Source organism: Tiliqua scincoides, chromosome 7 (genome assembly GCF_035046505.1).
Source record: "Tiliqua scincoides isolate rTilSci1 chromosome 7, rTilSci1.hap2, whole genome shotgun sequence".
Classification (NCBI taxonomy): Eukaryota; Metazoa; Chordata; class Lepidosauria; order Squamata; family Scincidae; genus Tiliqua; species Tiliqua scincoides.
Window position 1 is genome coordinate 4335879 of NC_089827.1, and position 12447 is coordinate 4348325.

At 44.5% G+C, this 12447-nt stretch overlaps 1 protein-coding gene across 1 annotated transcript in view; it reads left to right on the top strand.

The window, feature by feature from the left end:
* The window catches only part of LOC136657038 (ATP-binding cassette sub-family D member 2-like), a 38412-nt gene that overhangs the window by 5558 nt on the left and 20407 nt on the right, over positions 1-12447 (top strand). The window contains exons 3-4 of the mRNA XM_066633631.1: positions 6378-6558; positions 8153-8274. Coding sequence (XP_066489728.1) covers positions 6378-6558; positions 8153-8274 — 303 coding nt within the window. The remainder of the gene's footprint in view (positions 1-6377; positions 6559-8152; positions 8275-12447) is intronic.

Below are 12447 nucleotides of genomic sequence, written 5' to 3' on the forward strand. Positions count from 1 at the left end.
ACTATATGCTCCTATAACTGTGCATTAATTTTCCATTTAGGCTCATCTTCAAAACATTATCTATTTTTGGGTGCTTTTCTCCTGGATAACAACCACAACATCAATTTTTAAGTGCTCTTTTTAATGAAATATTTTAAAAGTAATATCCTTGCTAAACTCATTTTGCTTCTTAGAGATGATTTACTAAAGTAAATATTTTTTTCTTGAATTTCTTGTGGGTCTCTTCCATTCTTCTAAATGCCTTGGTTCAAACAGATTAATTCAATACCTCCCAATCTAAATGCACAGATAATGTAGTAGTTGCACATGGTAGTTTGAAGAAAAACTTCACTCTAGCCCTGCGGTTTTCAAACGCTCTGGGAGTTTGAAACCCACAGTAAGTCTTTGCGGGGTTGGGCGGGAGGCAGCAGGGGCAGGGTGAAGGCAGCGACGCGATCCCCACGATCGCTTCGCTCAGGGGGCTGCAGGGACTGGGATGCACTCACCAGTTCCTGCAGCAGCCATCCCTGTGTGCGGGGAGCCCTGCGCGAGCACCTGCAGGGCGCCCCAGGTCAGCGAAAGGGAGAGTGGAGTGATCTGCTCTGCCTCCGCAAAAGCGGAAGCAGAGCGCAATTGCCCCACTCTCCCTTTCCCTGACCTGGGGAGCCCTGCAGGTGCTCGCGCAGGGCTCCCCTCACACAGTCCCTGCAGCCCCGTAAGAAGTGAAAGTGGAACGATCATGCTCTGCTTCCGATCATGCTCTGCTTCCAGTTTTGTGGAGCTGGGCGCGATCGCTCCGCTTTTGCTTTTCCTGACCTGGGGAGCCCTGCTGAAGGTTGCGAAGGGCTCCCCGCACCCCCGGGAGGCTGCAGGAGGCTTGAGCAAGTGCACCCAAGCCCCTGCAGCCCGCCTGAGCAGCGCAACCCTGCGGATCGCACAGCTGCCTTCCCCCTGTCTCCTGGCTGCCCCGCCCCTTAAGGGAGCAGAGGCCAGGACCCACAGGCTGGGGTGTCGCGACGCCCCAGTTTGAATACTACTGCTCTAGCCTTTGAGTTGTTCTCAGTGGCTGAACAGAGATAGTCTTGCAGAGTCTTTAAATAGCCCAAAGAGAAGTGCTGTGTTTTAACAGTCATAACATTTGTTACATAAAATGAATGATCCCTTTAAAGATCAAAGTGCCAGACTTTAGTTTATCTGAATCTAAACATTTTAGGAATTAACAGTTTTTATTTAGGGGTGAATAAGTTGTTTTTCTCCTTTACAATTTTTAAAAACTCTTCTGTGTCATATGAAACTGTAAGAAGAAATTTCTCAACATAAGGATACTGAGTGCAGTCTTCCTGGGAACGTATTCTGTGCATGCACCATTGGAAGGGAGATGAGTTGTGCTAGAGTACATCTATGCTGTTCTACTACTTGTGTTCATTCCAGTGTGGTTTCTTCAGGAGACTTGAAGAAATCAGCATGAAGACCTGTGCTGCTCCGTCTTAAAGACAAAAAAGTGACTTTTATTATTTAAAGTCAGTGTGTATATGTGTGTGGCAGGGGGTGTCAAAGATTACTGTTAAAATTAGGGCAGGGACTACTGAATCAGATTTCCGACAAGCTTAGCTCCAAATTAATGTTTTTACTTCTGTCTGATTTGTCATTATTCTTAATATGGGCCATGTTTGCTTCTTATGGTCTCAACTCTTGCACTTAGGTGAGAGAATAGGATGTCGTCCCACTAGGAACAACTGATATGTGTAATTAATCTGTGGAACTCCTTGCCATAGGATGTGGTGATGACACCTGACCCAGATGCCTTGAAAAGGGGATTGGACAGATTCGTGGAGGAAAAGTCCATCACAGGTTACAAGCTGTGATGGGTATGTGCAATCTACTGGCTTTAAAGTAGGCTACCTCAGAATGCCAGGTGCAAGGAAGTGACACCAGGATGCAGGTCTCTTGTTGTGTGCTTCCTGAGGTACCTAGTTGGCCACTGTGAGATACAGGAAGCTGGACTGGATGGGCCTTTGGCCTGATCCAGCAGGGCTTTTCTTATGTCCCAGAAGAACCCCATGCAATTATCACTTCTACGTTGACGAATGAGATCAGAACAAGTGCAAGGACAGTATAGATCTGAATCGTGTCAATTTTGCCTCCACATCCTGGAAAGACCTAGGTCAGTTGTCTTGCCTTTTAAATACAGCGCTCTCTCGCTCTCTCTCTCGCTCTGTGTGTGTGTGTGTGTGTGTGTGTGTGTGTGTGTGTGAGAGAGAGAGAGAGACTTTCTTTAGACTAGATATGCTCTGACCATGTCATACGGGGGCCTTAGTCATTCATAAGGAAGTTTGTATAGACATACCTAGAGTTACCTGTACACAACTATGTGAGAGTTTAGATAGCTGAGTGATGGTGAGCCTTTTGGGCTTGGCATATTAAAAATTCAGAAAATGTCTGACTTGACTCTGTTGGCATGTACCCCCCCCAAACAAAAGAGAAATGATTATTTACATATTCATTTATTTAAAAAAAATACAGTCCAATCATGTGTGGTGCTATGTATTGTATAAAGAGATGTCAAATAATTACAAAAATGAAATACAAGTGAAATAAACTCAGTTGGTGAGTGTTGGTGAACACTGGTGTATCACTCAATATATTGTGGCATGTCACCTTTGATACAGGTGTCAGGAGTTTGCCATCACTGAGACAGGTGCTCTTTCTCAGTTAGCTAACAGTACCTGGGCATAGTTAAATCATTTGGGGTGCCTGCTTGATTGCTTGCAGTAGTGTAGGGCTACCCTTTGGTCTTGTGATGGTGTAAATAGGTGCTTCCACATGGAGCCTGTTCAGGTAGTCACAGTTTGTACAATTGTAGCAGTCCTCTGCAATGTTGCAAAATAGCAATGGCTGTGTGTACATGTGCCCCATGTGGAGGTGATGGTTGACACTGTCACGGTTTCCATGCATGCCTTGCAAGGACTTAAGCACCTTCCCCCCAAGTATGGGGTCCACTGAAAAGGTGAACCAGGTATTCGAAGGAAAACTGAAGGGAGGGTTGATAAGAGTAATGTGTAATATTGTCACTTATATGTGGAGTAGATCCCAGAGAAGAGAAAAGCCCCATGGAGATCAATTGTCCCATTGCATGTTTAATATATTAGGAGAACGTTGTTAGGAGAACAAGTTACTGATAGCCAGATGGAGTTGATAGGCACTGCATCTCTCCACAGAAGCAGGGCTGAAGATGCTAACAGACATTTGTAGTATCTCAGTTCTGGCAATTACTCCCCATGGAGGCTTAGAGCCCAAGCCTATGCCTGTGTGCTCAGAAGTAAGTGCCATTACAACTAATGGAGTTTACTCCTTTGATAAGTGAGGATAGGATTGTAACCTCAATCATACTTTGAGGGACATGGCTTCGGGGAGACACCAACCAACTCACACTCCACCCCATCCACATATTCTGCTGATTTTGAGAAATGTCATTTTTCAAGATTTAACTTAATTCATCCTCCTGGGAGGGCACTTGAGATCCTGGCCTAAACAAAGATTTGAGTCCAAAATAAGTTCCAGATTGCCTAAAAACACAGGTTGTATCCACAGGGGATCTGTTCCTGGACCCCCTGTGGGTACTGAAAGCCGCAGATAATGGAATCTGCATGTGGGCCATCAGAGGACCTCCAGATACAACCAAAGTGTTCTGAGGCCCGGAGTGGCTGCTCATGGCCTCCCTGGGCCTCAGAAAACCTCCTGGACATGATCAGAAAGCACTTCTGATCACATCCAGGAGGTCAGTTGGGGTCCTCCAGCACAGGTTTGGAGTCCATGCTGAGTCAAAACCCTGGTTCCAAACCCTCAGATAAAAAGGGGCCACCTGTATTGAATTATAATTTAATGGCCAAAGTTCAGTGTTATCACTTGTCTTTTTAAGGGCTGAGAAAAGTAGCTACTCTTTCATTCAGTTCCTAAATTAATTTCAGGTGGGGGGGGGGGAGTATTTGCTAAAATAATTAAATAGTCAGTCTGATTCATAAATCTTTAATACTTGCTTTAAAGTGTATTAAAATCTATGCAGGATATTATCATCGTGATAGGATTGACAGTAGCTTTAGCTGGCCAGATGTTCAGCTGGTGTATGTTGGCACAGAATCCCTCGGCCAGGATATTTAAAGGGTCAGCCCATGGAAATTCTAGCTCAGTGGCTTAGCAAGAGCGGTTGAGAAGCACAGAGGCTGCAATCCGAAACACATTTTCCTGGGAGTAAGCCACACTGAATATCATGAGACTTCTGAGTAGACAGGCATAGGATTGGTCTGTAAGCCTTGCAAGGAGCTTCACCACAGTGTGCAAGGGTCCTCTCTCTCTTCCCTTCAGAGCCATTCCAGGCGGTGGGAGCAAAACGGAGGCTCTGTTTTGCCTCTGTTTTGCTCCAGCCTTTGCCTTCCACCTTTTGCTCCCACTGCCCCAAAACACCTCCATTTTGCTCCCACCACCTGGAAAGGCTTTGAAGGGGAAGGGAAGGTGCCCCTTGCACACCACAGTGAGGCCCCCTGCAAGACTTAGTGCTTTGCAACTCCTCTAGCTACTTCACTATTCTAGCTGTGCCTTCTAGGAATGGAACAACTCATAGGTTTGTTCTCTGCATTGAGATCTATGAAAAAAGCTATAATAGGTCATTCCTCAGCCGAAACAATTGAGAGCATTTTGCAGTACACAGGTGAAGTGCTCAGTTTAATTCCTGGCATCTCCATTTGAAGATGATGAGACAGCAAGATGGAAACCTGTCTTGGCCTAATACCATGGAAATCGCCAACCAGCCAGATTTGTCAATGTTTGGGCTATATATCATTGGCTTAATGCTGTTTAAATCTGTATACAGAGCAGATATGCAGAGCTGATGTGGGCGTTGGGTAGAGTGTTGGACCAGGAAGTGCTGGGTTCAAATCCCCACTGAGCCATGAAGTTTACTGAGTGACCTTGGGCCAGTTACTTCCTTTCATATGTTTCATGAGCTTCTTGTAGGGATGAAATGGGATAACTTTTATATGCTGCCCTGAGCTCCACACAAGAAGGATAAGATCCAAAGGTGATAATTACATTCATTGCTTTCAAACGTTTCACAACCCATCCAAGTCACCAGTGCAAACCGGAAGTGGCTTCTACTTGCATCCGGAAGGCCTTCTGCAGTGTGGGCTCAGCATCCAGAATTTATGGTGAATTTAGTTTGCTGCCAGGTAATATAAGCAGGAACCTGAATCAGGGATTTTGGAACCTGGTCTCTCAAACCCACATGCAATGTCAATTTATTTGATGGGGGGCCATTTGTTCTGACCAGACCAGCCCCACGTGTTTAAAGACATGCACACTTCCAGATCCTTCCTCTTAGGGGTGATTTTTCCTAATCACATGGAGGGGTGGTTCGTCTTGCCCTTTCAAAAGTAATACTAGCTATTGGATGAACTGCCTTCCCCCAATTAAAGAAACTGGCCCACACCAGGCTGAAATGAAGGTGCTAAGATGCACGTGTGCTGCGAATGTGCACATCCTTAATCACATGGGGCTGGTTTGGACTTGGGATAATCATCCAGATGATACCTAAACCATTTCTAAATATTGTATTTGAGGGTGCTTGAACTCTGACGAAGAGCAGAAGCATGCCTGACCTCTTTTCCTCACCGTGTTTCCACATCTGGTATGAACTTCAAAACCTGGATCTGAGCATCCCTTTCCCTAGATCAGAGGTTCCCTAATCTGTGCATTGCAGCACTCTAGGGCAGTGATTGTCAAACCTTTCAGCACCAGGTCCTGCTTTAGAACGACAGTTTATTGGGATTCACTGGAAAGGATGTCATTAACCTGGAAGTGATGGCTGAAAGTGACATAATCAAGAAGGAAAATTTTTAACATCCCCATATTACAAAATCAAATCAAATTAAGTAAATTAAAAGTTTACAATAAGTTTTAAAATTTATTTACAATAATGAAGAACCTTCCTAACCCTTCCAAGCAGTTGCTGCTCTGTTTAAAAAAAAATTCCCCAAACATCCCAAAGGCTGCAGGGGCTAGCCATACTTACCTGGGAGTAAGCCCCATTGACCATTATTGTTATAATGCATATACAAGCATATGCACTGTAGCCTGTTAAAAGTACAGATCCCCAAATGCAGTCGCATACCATTGTAGCATCGAGTCTAATGCGTTAAAAATAAAATATGCATTGAAATGAATAGGGACCCACCTGAAATTGGCTCGCAACCCACCTGGTTGGTCCCAACCCACAGTGTGAGAAACACTGCTCTAGGGAGTTATGAGGCAAGCCTCCAAACAGCAGTATGTATTGAAAGGGCATGCATTTCTATAAATGTACCGTACTGTGTCAATTTTTGCTCTATTTTTTTTTTAAACTATAGGTAGAAATGAACCAGCTCCAGAAAAGCTACAAAGCTCTGGCAGACCAAATGAACCTCATTTTGTCCAAACGTTTATGGTACATCATGCTGGAGCAGTTCCTGATGAAGTACGTATGGAGTAGCTGTGGTTTGATTATGGTGGCTGTACCGATCATCACCGCAACGGGATTTGCAGATGGCGGTAATAGCATTTATTTCATTTGAAATGTTTCTGTGACAGTTTTGTGGTGTGTGTGAGTGTGAGTGTGTGTGTGTGTGTGTGTGTGTGAGAGAGAGAGAGAGAGAGAGAGAGAGAGTATTATATCATGAAATTTGCTTATAATCAAGCCCACTATGGGTGATGTTGAGGACCACTTTGTAACCCATGAAACAAGTCATAATGACATTATTGGGTGACAGATGGGTGGCTCCAATCTAGGACAAATGTAAGTGCTTTCCCACCACTGGTATGTTGTGTTTCCTGCTTGTTTACTTTGTTGAATTAGCTCCTACAATTCTGCCATGTTTAGAATAGGATTCCCCCAAACCTGTCTTGAGGGTTCTTTTGCATTTTCAGTGATTGTATGGCAGGGGGAATGTGGGGAAGATACTGCTTTTACTTTACTACAGTATTTGCCCTGTATAACCATACTTATCAGACGTTTCCTAGCCAAGTCTCTGCCATTGTCACAGGGATCATGAACTTATGAAAGTGATTCAATTGTATTGAATCAGGCCATTGGTCCTTTTAGCTCAATATCTACAGAGGATCTGTTCTATGAACCCCCTCAGATACCGCTGATAACACAGACCTACCAAAAAAAAAATCCTTTTTTTTTAGTTGCCAAGGATTTTTGAAAGAATTTAGGATATTTTTGGGGTGCTGAATCCAAACCTGGCACCAGTTTTCCCAATTGGCTCTAGTTTTGGGGGCTAACAAAGCTATGCTGTACCCTAAAACTGGAGTCACTTGGGCAGATGCTATTTTTGGATTCAGCACCCAAAACATACCCAAGAATAGGTCTAGCTTTTTAAAATAACAAAATGTAGGCCTGTGTAATGAAATCTGTGGGTATGTGTGCGACAATTACTTACCTGGGAGCAGTGCACGGCCCTCTGGAGATTGCAGATATTGCACTTCCAGTTGTGTCCAGGAAGTCCTCTGAGGGCCTCCAACCTCGGGCTTGACATCCACGGATATTCCAATCCACAGATGCTGAGCCTGTGGATAAGCGGGTCCCACTGTATTGTCTAAATCACCCATTTTCAACCACTGTGCCAGGGTACGCTGGTGTGCCATGGATGGTCTGCAGGTGTGCTGCTGGAGTTTGAGGGAGGATCATTGAGGTAGGACCACTGGGGGATGCGAGCTGCTGCTGTCAGTGTGGTGTGCCTTGTCAATTGTCAAAAAAAAACTGTTGGTGTGCCTTGACAAATTTAGTGCCTTGTCAGTGTGCCATGAGATGAAGAAGGTTGAAAATGGCTGGTCTAAACTGATAGGCAGCAGCTGCCTGGGGCTTCTGGCAGGGGTCTTTCCCCCTTTACCTGTAGATGCTAGGGACTGACCCTGATACTTTCGGAATGCTGAACAGATGCTCTCCCATGTAGCTACGGCCTCTTCCCAAACATTTGAGGCAAAGTGTTGGTAATGTTGTCTCAGTGGTTCCGATGTGATTTATGCCACATGGATTTTGCCTCCTTTTCTTGAAGGGATGTTTTCATTCCTGGAGTTGGTTGTGAGTTCCAGTTGCTTCCTTTTCAAATTAAAGTTTCCTTTTTTTAACCCTTATTTTTAGAATTAGAAGATGGCCAGAAACAAGCAATGGTCAGTGAGCGAACAGAAGCATTTACGACGTCACGAAATTTATTGGCCTCTGGAGCTGATGCCATTGAACGCATTATGTCTTCTTACAAAGAGGTACCTGACAAACTTATGCTTCAAAAGAGAGTATACAGGAAAGAGAGCTGCAGGCCTGTAAGCGGGTGAGGCGTTGCTGACACCCCCTCAGACGTGGTACCCCTACCACCCGTTAGCTATGCTAGTGAAGGCATTTCTAAGGTTGAGTCATGGAACTTGGGCACTAGTATCCAGTTTGGTGCTTCGGTGATCTCTCCTACGGGTGGCACTTAGGTTGAACAACAGAGAAATCAGAACTGGTGCCACAGGCACAGAAAGAAACCTATCTTCAAACAGTGCAAGAAGTCACACTCAACTAAGCAATTGGGGGGGGGAATTCTACAGGCTGACAGGTTCCCTACCAAGAAGTGATGGCATCATCCCAAAATTGCAGTGTAGTCTCCATCTACTGGCAGAAAGGAATTAGCCCAAAACACCTGGACCAGTTGAGAGGATAAGGAAGACAAACAACATGTATCATGAAACCTATTAACATATTGAGAAAAGAATGAAGAATTTGACTGATTTACTTAGCATAGGCAACATGTTAATGTAAAATTGATTCAGGGCCTATGAGCTCAGATTCATACTCAGTCATTGTGTGATATTTCCCAAGTACTTTTAAACGCCTGCATGTTCTTGCCCCAGGACTGTGAGATATGTGTCAATCTTGTTGTTGTTATTACCTATTCATGATGAAAACAATACTGTGCTATGTGACACAGCGCATACACACCTTGGTTTACAAATATTTCCCCTTTTCAGAAGCAGAAATATGTTGGCCACTCATGCTCTGTTTGCTTTTGACAGAATTAGCGTTGTAAAAGGCAGTAAAAGGCAAGCTGAATCCTCCAAGCTGAACTGAAATGCACACATCTGGAAGAAAATATCCACGCTCCCATCTAACCCTAGTCATTTTTTAAAAGGTTGTTATATGTGACTAGTTATTCCAGAACACGGACCACAATGTGCATTTGAATGTACATCCACTGAAAGAACTGGAATATGGCCAAATACCATTACCATTTGCTCTGACACACTTGTTCATAGCAACAATTCCTGATCTGTCAAGTGATACACATGCAGCAGAGTTGGGGCACAAATTCTTCTGACATGTAGTCTTATGTGGCATGTAGCAATAACATTTAGAACTGGATATAGTAGGGGTTCCCAAAGTGTGTGTTGTGGTGCCTTAGGGCATTATGGCGCACTCACAGGGGTGCTGTGGCACGTCCCTGATGGTCTCTCCTACCTGTTCCCCCAAATCCTCATGAGATTTGGGCACTGCCATCTTGGATCTTGTGAGATTCTGTGAGATCCAAGATGGTGGTGCCTAAATCACAGTAGATTTGGGTGCTTCCAACTTGGATCTCACAAAATCTAATGAGATTTGGGTGCGGCCATCTTGGATCTTGTAAGATTTTGTAAGATCCAGGATAACAGTACCCAATAACAGTGCCCGGCTGAGCTGGGTAGAAAAGGTTGTGGGGGTGTCATGACCCAGGTAATTTTGGTAACCACTGGCATGTAGTGTTCACTGCTGTTGTCACATTTAGCATTTCCTGTTCAAACCTGAATTGTTTTCTTTTTACCTAAAGATGTCCACATGGAATGTTCGTATGGAACTTCCTCTTTCAGTTGAAGTGAATGGAAAAGCCTGGGGGGAAGGTTCTTTGACATAGGAGCACACTGATTGATTGAGGGATGTCACATGAATATGATGAACAAAAGCAGTTATAATAAAAGTGGATACACTATATTGTGTATGGGCTAGATTTGGTCTAATTTATATTAATGTTAACACCACTGCTTTTTGCAATGTGGAAGTCCCTCACTGCTGGCTTGGGACAATTGATGGGAACAAAAATTATGTTTTTCATCTTTTTCATTGCTTAGCAGCATTAGATAATTAGGCCTAGTGGGAACTACACAGGGCAAGTTCTTCTGGACAACATATAAAGCTAATGAAATTGAAATTTAATAATTAAGGTCAGGGGAACATGCATACATTTCCCTGACAAATTTCAAAATATGCACTAAAATAATGAAATTAAGAGACAAAACTTTTAAGTGCATGAAAAATTAAGTTCAGAACACATTATATGATACAAGGATGTTTAAATTTTGTGCCTGTTTCATTCAACAGACTTTGCCAGCTGTGCAACACTTTAATAAGGAATTTTATTTTATTTCACGTAACCACATTAAGTTTTTCTTGCATAAAAAGAAAGGTCTTGAAGGGGTGCTGATCACTGAACTGATCCCTTGGCAAGTAAAGGGATCACTTTACTGCCTGCCTGTAAAAATACTCTTATCCTCTCAACTGGTCCAGATGTTTTGGGATAATTCTTTTCTGCCAGCAGATGGAGACGGCACGCTGTAATTTTGGGGTGATGTCATCACTTCTTGGTAGGGAACTTGTCAGCCTGTAGAACTCTGCCGCCCCCTGCTTAGTTTACAAGGTTGGGTGTGACTTCTTGCATTGTTTGAAGACAGGTTGAACAACAGAAAAATTAGAATTGGTGCCACAGGCATATAAAGCATCTTAAGTGCCCCCGATAGGAGAGAGGTCACTGAAGAACAAAACGGGATTCTAGCGTTTCATGACTTGACCTTCAAAATCCCTGTCTTCAGGAACTTTCCCACAAATACACAAAGTTCCACACAATAATCATTCAATCGGCCATCATCCCACTGAGAGTTTCTGCTGTGGAACTGCTCGGACTTTTTATTGTGGAAATGTATATGTAATTGTTTTGCCTTCACATGTGTGCTCATATATGCAAACTTTCAAGTACAGGGGGGCTGAACTGATATGAATGAATGACAAATCCGCCCTCAGCCACGAAGCTTCCTGGGTGACCTTGGGCCAGTCATTTTCTCTCAGCCTCACCTACCTCACAGGGTTGTTGTGAGGACAAGAAGGAGGGGAGCAGCCGTGTACACCACCCTGAGCTCTTTGGAGGAAGAGCGGCATAAAAATGTGAAAAATAAAAAATGACATACATGGCAGTTCATATTTACAGACTTGTATGTAAGTGCAAGGAAAGCGCCCTACAGGTAGACCACAGCTGTGATACAAGGACATCTGCAAGAGGGATCTGAAGGCCTTAGGAGTGGACCTCAACAGGTGGGAAACCCTGGCCTCTGAGCGGCCCGCTTGGAGGCAGGCTGTGCAGCATGGCCTTTCCCAGTTTGAAGAGACACTTGGCCAACAGTCTGAGGCTAAGAGGCAAAGAAGGAAGGCCCATAGCCAGGGAGACAGACCAGGGACAGACTGCACTTGCTCCCAGTGTGGAAGGGATTGTCACTCCCGAATCGGCCTTTTCAGCCACACTAGACGCTGTTCCAGAACACCATTCAGAGCGCGATACCAGAGTCTTTCGAGACTGAAGGTTGCCAACAATGTCAGTTCAATGATTTGCAAACTACGGAGAGCTTTGCACCTGTGGAAGACACTTCCGCTGTCATCAAATGGCTGCTGACAAATGGTGCAGTGCTCTGTCGGCAGCCATTTTGGCAGTGCTGCCACAAGAGGTGTCAGTGCTCACCATCCGTTGCCGGACCTGCCCACAGCCACCAGAGCAGGTAAGGCTGTGGAGGGAATGGGTAGGGGGTTGGAACTGGGACAGGGAGGGGGCCAGATGGGGTGTTTTTAGTGGCAATGGTGCATTCCAGAACCCATTCCCTCTTTGTGCAGCCTTCCTGCCCCCTTTTCTCTCCTTAGACTTGTGCCAGTTGAAGAGCTGGCACAGGTCCGAAGGGACCCATTGCAGAGTTTCAAACTTATGGAAAGATAAGGGGATTTAAATCCCTTTTCCCACAGAAGCCTGTCAAACCGCTGTCCCGCCTCAGTGGATACAGCCTGCTCCTTTTTCACATGAATTGAAGCCCCAACTTGTTCTTGGGTGTTTTGACCCTGTCCTGAATCTACCGGTAATATTTTACAAGTGAGTTGCTAAGCAACTTTAGGAAAGTTTGCATACTTGGGACTAGAGTTGACTTCAGTACCAGATACTAGTCGATCCCAAGCGAATGATGCTGCATGTTTCTAAGCAACTGGCAATATGGAGGGGAGAAGCATAGCAATTATTCCTCTTTGAAGGCAATCTTTAACCGTCTCATTCCTTTGGGGATTAGCACTGCTTTACTGCAGGTGCCCAGTTTCTCCATACAATGCCAGTCATGGTCCAC